The 17,822-nt window shown below is 37.9% G+C and overlaps 1 protein-coding gene across 1 annotated transcript in view; it reads left to right on the top strand.

Moving 5' to 3' along the window:
- The window catches only part of LOC110092057 (cleavage stimulation factor subunit 77), a 100,622-nt gene that overhangs the window by 31,663 nt on the left and 51,137 nt on the right, over positions 1-17,822 (top strand). The window contains exons 11-13 of the mRNA XM_028701472.1: positions 1,515-1,710; positions 4,006-4,241; positions 10,734-10,854. Of these exons, the coding sequence (XP_028557305.1) occupies positions 1,515-1,710; positions 4,006-4,241; positions 10,734-10,854 (553 nt within the window). The remainder of the gene's footprint in view (positions 1-1,514; positions 1,711-4,005; positions 4,242-10,733; positions 10,855-17,822) is intronic.

The following is a 17,822-nucleotide window of genomic DNA, read 5'->3' as shown; positions in this document are numbered from 1 at the left end:
TATATTTGTTAAGAGGTTCAATGGAGAAGTATAGAGAGAGTAAGGAGGATCTACATATGATATTTATTGATTTAGAGAAAGAATATGATAAAGTTCCTTGAGAAGTGCTCTGGATAGTTCTAGAAAAGAAAGGAGTTAATAATGCAAATGCATATATTCAAGTAATTAAGGATATGTATAAAGGAGCTGTTACTAGTATTCAAATACAAGCTGGTTTAATCAAGTATTTTCCTATTTCAATTGGATTACATCAAGGATCAACTTTAAGCCCATATCTTTTTTGCTTAAATCATGGATGTTCTTACTAGACATTTGCAAGAGGATGTACCTTAGTGTGTCCTTTTTGCTTAGGATATTCTTTTTGTTGATAAGACTAGAGAGCGAGTTGATGAGTGGCTTTATAGTTAAAGATAGAATCTCAAACGAGTATAAATGTGAAAATGTTGGAGTAGCTCTAGTGGCATATAAGATTAGAGAGAGTCAACTTAGATGGTTTGGTCACATAAAATATCGACCTTCATATGACTATTAGGAGAGTAGATGTATTAAATCCAGCCTATGCTTAAAAAGTTAAGGATAGATTTAAAAAAGCTTGGTTAGAAAGTATTAAAAATATCTTTTTATTAGATTTAAATGAGAATTTGACTCTTAATGGGACACAATGGAGAACATGATTCATGTAGCTGACCCCACTTACTGGGATAAAAGGCTTGTTGTTGTTAGATTACTGATCGTATATAAATCTAGTTGTATTTGAGCTGCTTCCACAACTTTTATCTTTTGATAGATAAACAGTGTCTTGGAAGCTATGAGTTATATCAGATTCACGAGTTCATTACCTGAGCGCTATAGCTCTTATGTGTTTAAATTTGGTCTTATTCTCGGACCCTATTGATAGATACCTATTCCATACGTTTCTATCTAGATGTGGGAATGAGATCCTGAATTACTATCAGAACTGTAAGAAAATGGTATTTTGAGGACAAAGTAATGTATAATACCTTCTTAGGATAATGGAAAATGATCATTTATTGTTGATATATCATACTTGCCATCACATGTTACTTGAAACTTCTCTCTCTCTCTCTCTTTCTCTCTCTCTCTCTCTCACACACACACACACACATGCCTTCAGTGGATGGAATGTCTTCCGGAAGTTACTGGATTATCAAAAGGAGATTAAAAAAATCATGGAAATATACTTTGTAGGGCAATGCCATAAAGATCTATTTTTAGTTGTCTGACGGTGAAGTACTGGCTTGTCAAATAATTATGCACAGCTTCAAGGATGTTGCTTCCATGGACTGACCACTGTGGAAGGCTTTTGGGTCATGTATTGTAGCTTCTGGCAAAGTTTTAAATGAGATTTTAATGTCATCTGCAAGGACTCAACTATGAAGATTTACACCTAAATGGCATGGTAAGATTCATCCATATGTTGTTGCACATGCTATGTTGCTTGGCCATCTTTTGATATGTTAGTATGACTCTTGCACCTTGTGGGGTCTCTCTAGAAAGTTACTGATACAGAAGCAACCTGCAAGGGGCTGGACCGGCCGGTCCAACAGAATCCAGACCAGGGAGGGGCGGACCAGGTGGAAGCTAGGGGGAAAATTTTGGCCCCCCTTGTGGGGCTGTTACGCCTGTTCAAGGAGAACCAGCCCAGCCAACCAAAGGGCCGGCTCAATGCACATATAGGAGGCAAAGCAAGTCCGCCTCCTCTCAGCCTTTTCCGCCAAACAGATGGGGCCCACCCCATCTAATAGAATTTCAAAAAAATAGAGGGGAGCGGCTAGGCAATTAGGAGGGAAATTGGTTTAGGAAAGTTTGAGTATTAAAGTACATGAGGGAAATAATGAGTTTTCATGTTTGGATTAATTGGGAATTAGGATTTCTTGGTGCTTGGCTCTAAACTCTCTTGTTTAGAGATTTGGGAGAGACAATCCTCCTCTCGAATTGGGGATCACTTGTATCTTGCTTTCATGTGTGTTTTGCTTTATTTCTTTGATTACAAACTATCGTTTTGGGGCTGATTTCGCCCAGACTTTGCGCTATTCTCGCTGTTTTCTTCCAATTAGTGATAGGTTTGCTTGCGATCTCAAGTATTCCCTTAGGGTTACTTGCGAACTCAAGTATTTCCTATCAAATCGGTATCAGAGCAAGTCTTGGGACCGGTGGAGGGCTGATTTCAACGAATTCCAGCAGCTTTTCTTCTCTTCAAATAGGAAGAAGTTGCTGATTTTTACTCCAAAATCCTATTTTTTGTGAATCTACAAACGCCGGATTGTAATGGCGGCCAAAAAAGTGGATGCCTTGGAAGAAAGACTTGAAGGGGAGATGAATCAAATCAAAACGACAGTGGAGGAAAGGATATCTTCCATGGAGGTACAAGTCGTCGACCTTCGAGATATGATGAAGAAAATGTTAGAGATTCAAAATCAAACAGCGGCTTCAATAGCAAAAGGGATGGAAGGAAAGAGTAAGAATTCTGAAATCCGTAGGGAGGAAGATGAGGTGGAGATTGTGGAAGGAGAAGGAAGAAGACCCCATCTGGGGCCTTTCCAGAGGGAAGAAAGAGGAGGATATGGGAAATGCCAGGAGGGATACTACGGCCGCCGAGGTGCTGATTTTGAAGAAAGAAAGGGGGATTTCGAAGGAGGTTGGGTCTATGATAGAGCAAGGGAAGATCGGGAAACCTGGGGCGCACCCAGCACTTGGGAGAGGGGAAACTATGTAACTTTCTATGTGTTGCTGTTTTACGTGTGCTGTTTTTTGTTTACTCAGACTTACTTATGAACCCCTTCATTTATAATTCAAAGTAGGTGATGGGGACATCGACAAGAGATTTCGATGCGTTTATCAGAGGCGACATAGGAGATCGATGGCCACGATGGATAGCCTTTACTTTTGATGCTTTTATGTATTAGTATTTTATGTATGATGCATTTGTATTTCAGTTTTTCATTTTTGCCCTTATGGGTAGTTGATCGCTATTGTAGCCCAAGGGGCATTCTAGTCTTTTGTGTTAGTTGTCATTTGGAGGCCTATATATATATATGGCTCTCTTATTATGTATGAGGATTATTGATTATTGAAATGAAGAGATTGTTTTTATGTTCTCTTTGTGAGTCTAAACTTCTCAAGATCTCTTTGTGAGTTCTTGAGGAGAGAGAGCACCTTAGATCTCTTCGTGAGTTCTAATATTGGTGGTGTCGAGGTTAGTAGCTTCACAATTCCCTCTTCGCATATACTTCTTTCTCCCCTTTCCCCCACCCATTGCTTGAAGAACCCGAACCCTCCCTCCTTGCCGCCGGCCCCCTGTGGGTTTTCAAGCCGCCTGCCAATCATCCGGCCTCCGGCCATCCCCTCGCCGGCCCTCCCCCTAGTCATCATATCTGAAATTCGAATTCCAAATTCTTTCCAAATAAGAAAATCCAAATTAGGAAAGTTTTTATGTTAAATTCTATTATGAAATACATCAAATAGGATTTCATAATTTTTTCTTTCCTAATCATTTTCACACATTTGGAAACCCCCACTCATCCTCCCCAACTCCCTCCCTCCTTGATGCCACCGGCCCCTCTATTGGGCTCCCCATTAATTGCCCAATTAATCCCTCTTTCAAATTTGAGATCCCAAGTGTGATTTCAAATATTTCCCCCCAATTTCCCTAAAACTGAAATAAATTTCAGTTTTAAACCCTCCTTCCCCCTTCTCTCCATACCACCGGCCCCTCCTTGGCCCCACCCCATTAAAACCGCATTAATGCTTTAATTGCATCACAAATTGGAATCAAATTTCAAAAGTTTTTCCCTCCCAATTTAATCAAATCTGATTTTATTCTCAGATTTTGATTAAACCTCATCACTAGCCCAACCAAACCTAGCCTCCACCAAGGTACCCTAGCCGCCCCCTCTCTATCCACTCCTCCAAGCCGGCCGCCCCTCTCCCCTCTTGGATTTTCTTGTCTTGCTCTCTCATCTACAAGCCAATGTTGCATGGCAGATACCGAGGTTGATAGCGGATTCTTACTCGACGCCTATGGAGACATCCTCATCACTCGATTGCCATTCTTCGACGTCGGGTTTGATCGTGACGACACCATTGAAGATTACTTGAACCGCATTATCCCCACACTCGTGGAAATGATCGACTATCAATTCTCGGACTACGAGTGGACCATCAACGGTCACCCGGGTCACCTCCACCTCCGGCTACCTTCCCAACAACGACGTTCCTCGGCTCGTTCGTCCTAGTGGCTACCTCATTTCTAGTGTGGACGATCTTCCTCTGCTTAACCTAGATTCGTAGGGAAAAGAGAGTAGGTCCTCAAGGTGAACAACTCTTAATTAACTTTTGGATTCATGTTGTAAGTTTTTAACATTACGTCACCTTTGTATTTGATTAAATTGTCTTGGTTAATCTTCATACAACTCTTCGCCTAAGCAAGTGGAATACGGAGAATTCTTACAACTAACTTGGAATTGACGCATGATTTTATAACGGTTAAACTTGTAGTAAATTGTTTTTTTATAGTCTTGTGTAACTCCAAGTTTGCATCACATCAGTAGGTTTACTAACTTTGCTTTTCTTACAAGTTAAGCAACTAGAATTTGTTTTGAAAAACCCTAGACTTTCCTTAATTTTTCCACTCAAATTTGGTAAATGAAAAATTACATTTTTCATATCAAAAGTCTTCCCTTAAGCTCCTCTACTCATTCCAATAAAAATTTTGTCAAAAAGAGAAACCCTAAAATTCGGATCCTAGGTTTTCCCTTAAGAAATCATCTAGAAATTTCACTAAAATACATTCCTACACAAACCCTAAAGGTTTGCTAAAGAAATAATCAAGAAAAACCAAACCCTAATTTCGGATTTCATTCTTTTGCTTAAAATTTTGACATGTAAGGTAGGGAAAACATAGATTAAAGAAATCTCTAAAGCTTTCCTAAAGAAATTTCTAAAAAAAACACAAACCCTAAAGTTTTCTTTCAAGAAAACTCAAGAAATCCTTCATTTCTTTTAAGAAAAACGTACCTCAAGGCTTTCCCTACGCTTTTCCTAAAGATTCCTCGCCGGAATCTCGCCGGCCGCCGTCCGGGAAGAAGCTTCCGCCGCCTCCTCCTCTCTTCCCGTCGCCCTCTCTCACGCTCGGCCGAACAAAACAAGGGACCGAAATGTTTCGGTCCCTTTGGCCTTATGAGGGTTTTAGAAAAAAAAACAAAAGCCATTTTATGCATGTACCCTTGCCAAACTTATTTTCCTTAAGAGAGCTTAGGGGTAAAAATGGAAAATATAGCCAAAAGTTACTTAAAGTACTTCGGCAATTTATATCTCCAAAACCGAGCGAAATTAAATATAAGTTCTTTATATCGTTTCGCTCGAAATTTCGAGACGAATCTAACGAAATTTATTTCGTCGAATTCCGACGACGTCGAAATTTCACTTAAGTTCGTCGCGGCGCATCGAGATGCGTGCGACGCACTCAAATGACGTATTTCGGGTTTTTACAACAATAATCAGCCAACTTATTACAATGCCTAGTAACAAAATGAAAAATCACTAGATTGAACTCCCTCATAAAGGATAAGTCTTCCTTCAAGTTTTCCAAATTTTGACATTTGATTTCCTTCATTGAGCTCTGACACATCTTTATAATGTTCAAATTATCACCTTTAATGGTGATACCTTGCATATTATACATCCATCCTTGCAATACATCTCTGATTGCAATAACAGCTAGCAGCTCAAGTTGAGCAATGTCCCAATGAAACAATTTTTTTCAAAAGCTAGCAAAAATCTGCCTTTGTGATCCCTTATAACACCTTTTATTCCAGCATTATTTGACTTGAATAGGGCTGCATCTACATTAATTTTTATCCAACCAGGAGGTGGGGGTGCCAATAATTTTGATTCAGCTATAGAAGCTGTTTAGCATCCCAGGATTCTTTAATTGGATTTAAATGAGGCTGCAAAGTAGAAGCAACAACTTCAGCAACTTATTTACTAAGTATTTAAACAACTACAAAGTAGAGTACTCTTTATTAAGGAGGTTATTTATCCTCAAAATTTAGGATCTTATTTACTAATTATATTTGATATGAATTTAATTGAGTGAGGAATATTTGGGGTAAATGTAGGTAAATTTACTGAAGTCTATTGATTTTATCATCCTAGTTGCAACATCAAAGGACTATAAGCCATATAGTTTAGGGAGACTGATTAACAGTCATGATTACCTGTTCTCGGGTATCCTAAGAAGATTGGGGTGAAAATGTGTGTTAAGAATAGGCTTTTGCTATTGGCACCGACTTGTTTATTGACAAAGGGCTTACCGTGCTAGTATCTTTGATAGTTTTGCCATACAAAGCATTTCCACTTGTAGTTATATGCATTGAACTTGATCGACAAGTGCTCAAGAGAATGACATGGTTAACAAACGTACATTAGTCCTAGTTTGACTCAAAGGCGTGTATTTGTGACACATTTTTTATTTTATTTTTGGACTTATTACAATAGGAGATGAGCTAAATTTAAGTTGAGATGTGGCTTACATCCATTGGAAGAACTAAGTTTTGATTTAATAGTCCATTTAAATTGATCACAATGGGGCTTACAATTGTTAAAAGACCCAATTTTTAATTTAATGAGTTTATTGATTTTGAGTCAACCCAATATGATTGGGATGTGCGTTAGTTCCATCGGAAGGCTCATTATGTCATTTTGTTTTTTATTTGTGTTTGATGTTTATAATTAACTTGATTTGAAATATGAGACTTACTGCTCTATTTGCAAGTTTCCCAAAGGGGTTGTGTTTATGATCAAAATTAAGGTTATTATTTAGTAGTTATATTGATACCAATTTAGTTGAAGAATAAGTGGGGTAATGTAGGTAAATTTATCGAGGATCCATTGGTTTTATCATCCTAGGTATACTAGTGGACCCAGTCTGCTAACATCAAAGGGCTATAAGCCATAACTTTTAGGGAGCTTGATTAACTATCATGGTTGCCTCTTATTAGGTGTGGAAATGTGTATTAATGATAGGCTTTTGCTATTGGCACCGACTTGTTTAATGACAAAAGGCTTATTATACAGAGTCTTTGAATTGTTCAGCTGCACAAAGCTTGATCGCTTGTAGTTATATGTATTGAACTTGATCGACAAGTGCTCAGAAGAATGACATGACTGTCAAATGTCTATTAATTTTAGAAACTCTACGGCATGTGTTTGTGACACAGATAAGATTTTATTTGTGGGCTTGTTAGCTTAAGAGATGAATCAAATTTAAGTTGAGATGTGGCTTATGTCCATTAGAAGAACTAAGTTTTGATTTAATAGGTTTGTTGGCTTTTTGTTGATCTAAATTGATCAAGATGAGGCTTACAATTGTTAGAAGGCCCAATTTATAATTAATGACTTTATTGATTTTGAGTCAACCCAAATTGATTAGGAGGTGGGTTAGTTCTATTGGAAGGTTCATTTTGTTATTTAGTTTTTTATTTGTGTTTGATATTTATAATTAACTTGATTTGAAATATGAGGCTTACTGCTCTATTTTCAAGTTAACAGTGAATGTATTTTAGTTATGACCTCGGGAGTATTATGGTAATGGTGATTTGTTATCCTTGAGATGACATTTTAGTCTCGTAGGGTGGTTACCCAAGATTTTCTATGACAATTATGTCAAGTGCAGGATCATTCAAAAGCTTAAAGTATATCAACACCTTGTTTGAAAATATATTATAGGGAACTCAGGTAGGTCTTCTTTTTTAATATTAAGTAGATTTTCTTTTATAGTTTCTTTTAGTTCACTAAACTGTTAAAATCCTTGGTAGCAAGGCCATTATTGTATGGATCTATTTATAACCATATTATAATTTAACTTAAATTGTGTGGTCTCATAATTTAGTTTGACAAGCAAAATAAAGCAATGGCTTGCATTTGCCTACATTAGATAAATGGATAAGAGGGACATACTCATGATGCTCATTTATGCATTTGGAATATAGAGCAGTTATTGATTCATAAGGTTATTACGAAGTAATGCTTCAAAAATTTTCCTCTCTTCATTAAATCTTATGTGCTAGCTATTTGACATGGCATTCCAATAGTGGATTATATTGTAGGATCCTTTGAATTCTTTATTCAATTTGTTTTGGACTTTTGTAGGTTATGACACTTTTAAATTTGGTTGCAATAAATCAGAAAATTCATGTTTGGATCTTTTGATAGTTTATATCATGGTCAAAGTTTAAGAAGACATTAGATTATAGATGAGAAGTACTTAGAGCTTTCACCCTCTTTTTAATAGAGTTTTATTATCTAATTCTAGGTTTTTTATAGACACAAACCCTTATGATTAATTACCCCTCCAGATGACGTGAGAAAACTTTAAATTAAAGCTAGTTGATGGGCGCTAATCGCTTAATGTATGATAACATCAATCTTGGTTTTATTATTGAGAGAAGTTTACCACTGTTAGCTCAAATCTAATGCTAGGGCAATGATGTCAATTTTGTAGATTTTTTCGCTCGTGCTTGCGAACTTAGCGTCACCACCTCACGCTCTAGTAAATTTTTGATTTGTTCTCATGCCATGACCCAAGCAATTTGGGTGTTTATCCCAATTTTGTAGATATGTTGGCATGGTCTATTCCATAATAGGCAAAGACTTGGTAATTTTGATTTTGTTCGAGGTGTTTTAAAGCATTTTCATATGACATTGCATTATCATATGTCATTTTCACCAGCTTTGATCGGATTAACTTCAGAATATTTGTCGAGGCCAACATAGATCCCTGTATTATGAAATTTATTGTTATTGTTTTTTCAAACTTTTAATCTCACTATTATACATTGTGAAAGCTGATGTTGTATGATTTTAATTGGCCCAAGTTGTTCTTTTGATGTTTTTTCTTGTTTAAACTTGGAATCCCATATTATTTCACATATTTCAATATTTGAAACTTCCAATATTTTTGTATTTTTAATAATGAGTTTTAATGGAATACATGGCAAGTGACGTGGCAAATATTTTGAGGACCTAACAAGACTTTTTATGATTTATTTGCTATTGTAGGGCTATAATGATGCATCTTATCTTCTCCAAAGAACTAAGATCAAGCTTGAAATGTCAAACTCTTATCATTGTCATAATTGGATTTTGAAGGCACAAGCAACATTAAGAAGTGATGGTAGTTGTTTTTCAACACAGGCCTATGAAATTACTATAGAGAGCCAAAGGTGTTCGCAAAGGTGAAGTTGCAAATGGACATCTCGTAGTTTTAGATTTGTTCTATGGAGTTAAGATGTCATAGTGGAGCAAGGCATGATTTATGATTTAAGAAAGGCTATAAAGCTCACTTGAATAGCTACCATAATGGGGTGGGAACGATTTATGAGAGAGAGAGAGAGTCTTACAAGGCTACATCTGACACACTTGCACTAGTTGGTATCTTATAGAGGCTATAATTGGTATGTTTATATGGAAGAGGTGAGGACCTCAATTTCTTAGGAGGTTGGACTCAAGTGTGAGTGTGATTGCTGGGCGGGATTTTACATCGGGTGAGGGCATGAGGCTTCAAAAATGAGCAAGCAAGAGAAGATTGTCAAGCTATAGGAAATAATGGGAGGTGAGGAATTGAGATAAATCGGGTTGAGTTTTTGGGCTGGGAGAAATGTCAATGATGAAGAGATTCGAATGAGCAGTTAGTTGGGGTTTGACGTGCGTGTAGGATCTTTCTAGAACATAGATAGAGTGCCGAGGTTTTGGCTAATGAGATAGAAGAAATAGGAAAGAGGAATAGTGTTGAGGATTTTGAGGTTGGGAGATATATGAAAAACAAAGAGAGGCCTCACGAGTTCTAGTTTTGGTAAAGCTTATATAAAAATTATTCATTGTTTTTCAAAGATCAAAGAAAAATGCATGTTATTTATTCGAGAGACTTACTATATCTAATAGTGTATATCTTCCCGTGTATCACAATATTAAAAATATGTTTAGTGGCTTTGAGGCTCCTTGTTTATCCTTTACTCATTGTATAAGATCTTTCTATAGAAAAACTTTGAGCCATTCTTGTTCACTGACTTTGTTGACATAGTTTCCTATAGCTTCTTCGCCACTTTATATTATTGTGGGTTCTATCATCACATTCGTTGAGGGCCACTCTAAGTGTTGCTTGTCTCTTGATCTGTGATTGCTCGATGCCAAATGAAAAGCTGAAAAGAGAAGAAGGCCATGAGATTGAAGTTCCAATTAGAAATGAGACTCTTAGGAGAATAGGGACGATACACACACACATATATATATATATATATATACACACATATATACATATATGTGATGCTAGAATATCATTGGCTATCTCGCATTATTCCTCAACTCTCCGGTCACTATAAAGGATCCCAACTCTCTTCTTACTGTTTGTTTGTTCATTCAACATTATAAAGGATTTATCCTTATTATAGAGGATTCCGAGGACATTTTTTAGCTTGAGAGCTTAAAATTTTCCTCAACCGAATGTTGTCACAATCGGCTTCCCTCAAATCTACTAGCAATTGCTGAGATGAAAGATAAAAAGGTTAGGACTTGGTAAATTGAGGAACTGAATTGGACATCATTTGAGACTAAAATTGACACAGTCTAGGACTAAAATGGGCACACCTATATAATTTAGGCTATATTATGAGCTTTTTTATGTTTTTATCCTAACAATATCTGTTGTTTTCCAGTGCATGATGTTTATGTACCATTATCCTGATATATGGTATGACTATGCCACATGGCTTTCAAAGAATACTTCTCTAGATTCTGCGGCCAAAGTTTTCCAACGTGCCTTGAAGGCCCTTCCTGGTAACTTACATTCATTTTGGTTTTTGAAATTCTTAAGATTGATGTTTATGTTTCACTGATTTATTTTCCTGTAAGTACATTTTTTTTTTCACGCATTGGTATTTATTCTCTGAATTTTTTTATAGTTAATAGCAGACAGCGATAGGATTTTTATTTCTTTAAAGTATTAATCAAAAATTATGATTGGATGCCATAGTTTGTGTTTTTATGCAGTTGTTTTATATTTTCTAGTCTTTTCTTTATGTTATTTTTTTATTATGGGAAATTCAGTTAATGAAAAAGGGCTTGGAAAGCTTAAATCAATGGCCACCATTTAAGTATGTTTTATGAGTTCACCCTTGCTCTTTTCTATAAATAATTATAATAATGTTTGTTGGATTATGATGAATAAAAATGAGTACTTGCTCTGGTATATGCCACTAACTATAGGCTTTGTGCCTCTTGTTGAATTTATGTAGATCCATAAATTTTTTATCATCTTCCAAATTGTGTGCGTGGAGTTGCTTTTTCCTTACCATGGTTTTACATGGTCGTTGCTACCTCGGTTCTTTATTCCTGTAGCTCAACTAGTTGCTTCTCTTCTCCTTCTTTTAACACAAGGCACTTGTCAAGTTGTTAATAGCCTATTGAACACTATGTATAAGAACATTGCTTTATTTCTAAGCTAATTGAGTATGAATTATATAAATTGTAGGGGCTAAATTTAGCTGCATTATTTAATTACAATAGAATAGCTCAGGAGTTGATGAGGTGGCAACAATAATCACATGGATCAATGACATGGAAATTGACCACACAAAAAAATGAGAGTGAATGAATGGTGAGTTTGCAGGAGGCGAAGAGTTTGGCATGAGATAACTGGGGCAGATGATAGGTTGGGCGGTCAACTAAGGCGGACTTCATGGGAGTGGGTTATTGGCATGGTAGATTGTTGGAAGAAATCTAGGGGCATGATTTTAGAGCTACATTCAACACTCTCCTGTTGAATTTGATAAGTATATTAAAGTTGACTGATCAAATACGTTGAAAATGGTAAGTGAAAGATGCAACATCGCCTTAATCAGGCTCGAAACACATCGAATATCAGGAATAACTTCTGTTCATAAAGAACGAATGTCCTGTAAAACCCGAAAATGTCGATCTTAAACATAGCACACATATTGATGCACCGCGATAAAATTAGGTGAATTTTCAAATTTGTCGAAATTTGACGCAATCAATTTTATAAAATTCTATGTGAAATTTCGAGCGTTTTGGTATAAAGAACTTATACTTAATTTCGCACGGATTTAAAGTTAAAAACCGATAAAGATTAGTTAAGGGTAAATTACTTAATTGGCCTCTTAACTCTTAAGAGGAATTATGAAAGTTAGGGCACATGCGTCAATTGCCATTTTCCTCTTCCCCCACCGCCCAAATAGGCTTAAAGGGACCGAAATTTTCGGTCCCTTCATTTCTTTTGTTTGGCCGAATGCAAGAGGGCGACGGGCAAGGGTAGAGGCGGCGGGAGCAAGGCGGTGGCGGCGGTTTCCAACGGGGCTTCTTGGGAGAAATCAAAGAGGGAAGTTAAGGAAAGTCTAAGGTATGTTCTTAATCAAGAAATTTTTTAATTTTCCCATAGATTTCTTCAGTTGAAAATCTAGGTTTTTTCTAAAACTTAAAATTTTTGGGAAAAACATATTAGGGAAGGATGTAGGAATGATTTTAAACATAAAATTTAAGTTTTCCCAAATTATTTTAAAGATTCCATAATTAGGGTTTTTCCAATTTTTAATTTCCATATTTCTTAATGAATATTATTTCTAATGGTCTTAGGGAAGTTTTTAAGGGTAGGAATTAGGGTTTTTCATAAAATTTTATTTTCTTAATTTCTAATTAAATAAAATCCGAAAATAGAAAAGTCCTAGTTATTAATTAAATGATTGAGAAGATCTGACATTGCTAATATAAAGAGATTAATGAAAATTTTGTTTCCAAATTTAGGGCTTTAGGTTAAATCCGAAATTTTTTTTATTTTTAGTTATTAATTAGGTTAAGGGAAATATTTTAACATGCAAATGAATTGAAATTAGTGAAATTCATGTTTCCAAAATTAGGATTTTTGGATAAAACTGAAAATAAAAGTTATTTTAAATTAATTTAGGAATTGGTGAAGGTTTAATTTGGTAAATTATGGATTTAGACAAAAATTATGGATTTTTAATATTAGAGATTATTTAAATCCGAAAATAATGATATTAACATTTATAAATGAAAATAAAATTTGATTATTTATTGGGTAATAAAAATTTACATGCTTTTAGATATTGAAAGGAGAGAGAGAGACTAGGGTATATTTAAAAGAGAAGAAGAATTGAGTTTGAAATTATTAAGTTAAATTACGAATGAGAAATTATTTTATAGAGGTGAAAATCTTTTGACCTCGAAGGAAGGAGTATGAGTGAAGAAATTAAATCTCTTGAATCAAAGTGAGTACTCATGATTTTTTATTACACTGATAGTTTTGTTTCTCTCCAATTAAATGTTTTGAAAGTCAAAGCATATTTATGAAATCTTTATTGTTTATTAGATTATGATTTATATCTCTCAAAACTGTACCTGATAAGTTTCCTATCCCAGTTATTGACGAGCTGCTAGATGAATTGAGTGGAACAGTGATCTTCAACAAGATAGACTTGAAATTAGGTTACCATTAGATTCAGATGAAGGAGGATGTACCCAAGACGGCCTTTAGAACTCATGAGGGACATTATGAGTTCTTGGTTATGCCTTTTGGCCTCACCAACTCCCCCGCTACTTTCCCAGCCCTTATGAATAAGTTTTTCAAACCTTATCTCAGACGGGTTGTATTGGTATTTTTTGATGACATCCTGGTCTACAGCAGGATAGAGGAGCACTGGGAGCATTTAAAAAGGGTGCTAGAGGTACTGCAGGAGCACCAGCTAAGGGTCAACTTGAAGAAATGCTGCTTCGCACAAGTCAGTGTAGAGTACTTGGGCCACATTGTGTCAAAAGAGGGGGTGGCAGCAGATTAGTCCAAAATTGAGGCAATGCTAAGGTGGCCAGTGCCGAAGAATCTGAAGGAGTTGAGGGGATTTTTAGGGCTGACAGGTTACTATAAAAGATTCGATAGCATGGCCACCCACTGAGCAGATTAAGAATGACGGGTTCCTATGGGGGGAGGCGGCTAAAACAACATTTGAGAGCCTGAAGAAGGCGATGATGACGGTCCCGGTCCTAGCCTTGCAAGATTTCACTCAGACCTTCTTCGTGGAGACGGATGCGTCAGGATACGGGCTTGGTGCAGTGCTTATGCAGAATCGTAGGCCCATTGCCTATTTTAGTCAGGTTTTGACTGCTAGAGCCAGGCTGAAGTCAGTTTATGAGAGAGAATTAATGGCCATTGTTCTGGCCATCCAGAAGTGGCGACCCTACCTACTTGGGAGACATTTCATTGTCAGGACAGATCAGTGGAGTTTGAAATATCTATTGGAACAATGGATGGTGACAGAGGAGCATCAAAAATGGCTGTCCAAGTTGCTAGGGTACGACTTTGAGATTCAGTATAGGCCAGGGGTGGAAAACAAGGCGGCAGATGCTTTGTCCTGATGTATGGGGGAGCTGTAGACAGTGGCACTATCAAATCCTTTGATGCTTGACTAGGAGGCCATTAGAGAAGAAAGTGTTAGAGATGAAGATTTGGGAAGGATCAGGTCAGATTTACTAAAAGAGGGTAACCACCCAGGGTACTCATTGGAGGGAGACAGACTGCTATATCAGGGGAGATTTGTGATGCCCAGGATCTCGATCCATATCTCAAACTTACTCCAGGAGTTTCATGGAAGCGATGTGGGGGTCCATTCAGGCGTACAGAAGACTTATAGGAGGCTAGCTGCAGAATTGTACTAGAAGGGGATGCGTAAAGATATAGAGGAAATGGTAGCCAGGTGTGAGATATGCAAAGGAATAAGTACATGGCTATGTCACCAGGAGGATTACTACAGCCGTTAGCTCTACCGGGAAGAGTGTGGGAGGAGATCTCTATGGACTTTATAGATGTGTTGCCCCGTTCAGAGGGATTCACAGTGATTTTGGTGGTGGTGGATAGGTTGAGCAAGTATGCACATTTCATTCCCCTCCGACACCCCTACACAGCAGTGACAGTGGCTTCAGCTTTCATCAGGGAGGTGGTCAGGTTACATGGAGTACTCGAGGCAATCGTATTAGACAGAGACAAGGTATTCCTAAGCCACTTTTGGAGAGACTTGTTCAGATTGCATGAGACAGTTCTGAAAAGGAGTACAACTTACCACCCACAGACGGATGGCCGAACGGAAGTAGTCAACAGGAGCTTGGAAACGTACCTGAGATGTTTTGTGTCAGAGACACCCAAGCTATGGGCTAAGTGGCTATCATGGGCAGAGTATTGATACAACATATCTTTTCATTCTGCTTCATAGATGACCCCATTCAAGGTGTTTTACGGATGGGATTGCCCACACTTAGTGCACTTTGGGAGTAGCAGCACTCCCGTTTCTTCAGTAGAGGAGTACTTGGAGGAGAGGGATCGAGTGCTATAGGAGTTGAAGAGGCATTTACTGAGAGCTCAGCAAATTATGAAGAAATAAGCGGATGGGCATAGGAAGGACATCCAGTTTGAAGTAGGGGTGTTCTTGAAGCTCCAACCATATAGACAGAAGACAGTCGCCAACAGGAGCAATGAAAAGTTGGCTTCAAGGTACTATGGGCCTTATGAAGTGTTGGAGAAAATTGGGGCAGTAGCATATCGACTGAAATTACCATCATCGGCAATGATACATCAAGTTTTTCATGTCTCGCAGTTAAGGAAGGCCATTGGTGACTACATAGCCAACCCTGAGCTACCTGTGACACTTAATGAGGATTTAGAGGTGGTTTTGGAACCCTTAGAGCTGATGGGGGTTCGCCAGAAAGAAGATGGAACTAAGGAAGTGTTGATCAAGTGGAAGAACCTCCCTGACTACGAGGCCACGTGGGAGCCATACGAGAGGACGAAACAACAGTTTCCGGGTTTTCACCTTGAGGACAAGGTGATTCTTTGGGAGGGCGGTATTGTTACGCCAGTTCAAGGAGAACCAGCCCAGCCAGCCAAAGGGCCGGCTCAATACACATATAGGAGGCGGAGCAAGTCCGCCTCCTCTCAGCCTTTTCTGCCAAACAGATGGCGCCCACCCCATCTAATGGAATTTCAAAAAAATAGGGGGAGGGGCTAGGCAATTAGGAGGGAAATTGGCTTAGGAAAGTTTGAGTATTAAAGTGCATGAAGGAAATAAGGAGTTTTCATGTTTGGATTAATTGGGAATTAGGGTTTCTTGGTGTTTGGGCTCTAGACTCTCTTGTCTAGAGATTTGGGAGAGACGATCCTCCTCTCGAATTGAGGATCACTAGTATCTTGCTTTCTTGTGTGTTTTGCTTTATTTCTTTGATTGCAAACTATCGTTTTGGGGCTGATTTCGCCCAGACTTTGCTCTATTCTTGCTGTTTTCTTCCAATTAGTGATAGGTTTGCTTGCGAACTCAAGTATTCCCTTAGGGTTACTTGCAAACTCAAGTATTTCCTATCAGGGGCCCAACAAGAAATTAATTTATTATGTTAGGAGAGGAATTAATGAGAGGATCAATTAGGAGTAAATTTACTAATTGAATTCAAATTAAATGAAGAAAGATTTATTAATTGAATTCAAAGGGGGAAATTAATAAGAAAAGAAATTTGTTTTAGAGGGAATTTAAGAGTTTATTTAAGGAGGAATCTAGGGTTTATTTTTCTTATGCATGCTTTGATTTGAGTTTTGGTCTAGTATTTTTCTTTGAAGGCTTCCTAATGGCGTCTAGGTTGTTGGGGAGAGCCTATCTACCTCTATAATTGTAGATCACTTATATCTTGTTTTCTTGTGAGTTATTAATCCAAAAATCAGCCCTAATTCCTCAAATTCCTATAGCTTTCTATTGTTTTCTTGCTGATTTTACTTCCATGACATATCAAATTGGTGTGAGAACGGTGCCCTGGGCTGAAATTTCAGCTCTCCTAGTTGATTTTTGCGGCATATTCTCTCCCCATCTTGCTAACTAGAGTCGCCGTTTGGAACCTAGATTTTTGGATGGAAGCAAGAAGACGGAGGTGTTGGAAGGAGAGATGGAACAATTCAAGGCCATCTCTCCTTAAAAGAAGTTGACCAAGGTGGAAGGAAGGTTGTGATCCATGGAAAATCGATTCGGGAACATGAAAGGTATAATGAAGAAATTAATCGCGATGTTGTTAAAGGCTTCACCGGCTATTTCTAGGGCTGATATGAAGGGAAAAAAACATCAGGAGGACAATGATAAAGTTGAGATGATTTTCCCTCAAGAACCATCCCGAAGGGCTCAGATAGGAGGCGCATCAAGGTATCTCGAAGAAGGGGCAACAAGAAGAGGGGAGTTCAATGCTTTTTGGAGACCACCTAGGCAGGAGGGAAGGTGGACCAGAGGGAGCAATTGTTGGGCTGAGTCATGAGATCCAAATCAACCAAGGGAGAAAGGGACAGAATCACACCAACATTACACGGGAGGAACTAACGGAGGAAGAAACCATTAGGGTATGGAGGCAAGAGCAAGGAAGTTAAAGATGTCGGTGTTTGAAGGGGAAGATGGTGAGTGATGGGTGTATCGGGTGGAGCATTACTTTGCCATTAATGGGCTGATGGAAGGGGAAAAGCTCTTGGTGGCGGGGCTATGTTTGGAGGGAAAAGCATAAGCTTGGTTTCAATGGAGGGAGGCTAGGTATCCAATCTATTCTTTGGGAAAATTTAAAGATTGTTTGTTGGAATGTTTTTGCCCAATTAGGGCGAAGATCTCCACCAACAATTTCATGCCTTAACTTAGGAGGGAACAGTCGTGGAGTACTGGGAGAAATTTGAGCTGTTTTTGGGTAGGCTAAGGGGAATTTTTTAG

This window comes from Dendrobium catenatum, unplaced genomic scaffold (genome assembly GCF_001605985.2).
Source record: "Dendrobium catenatum unplaced genomic scaffold, ASM160598v2 fragScaff_scaffold_1721, whole genome shotgun sequence".
In the NCBI taxonomy this organism is placed as follows: domain Eukaryota; kingdom Viridiplantae; phylum Streptophyta; class Magnoliopsida; order Asparagales; family Orchidaceae; genus Dendrobium; species Dendrobium catenatum.
Note: the sequence above shows the minus strand (reverse complement) of the source record. Positions and strands in the feature narration are given on the sequence as shown.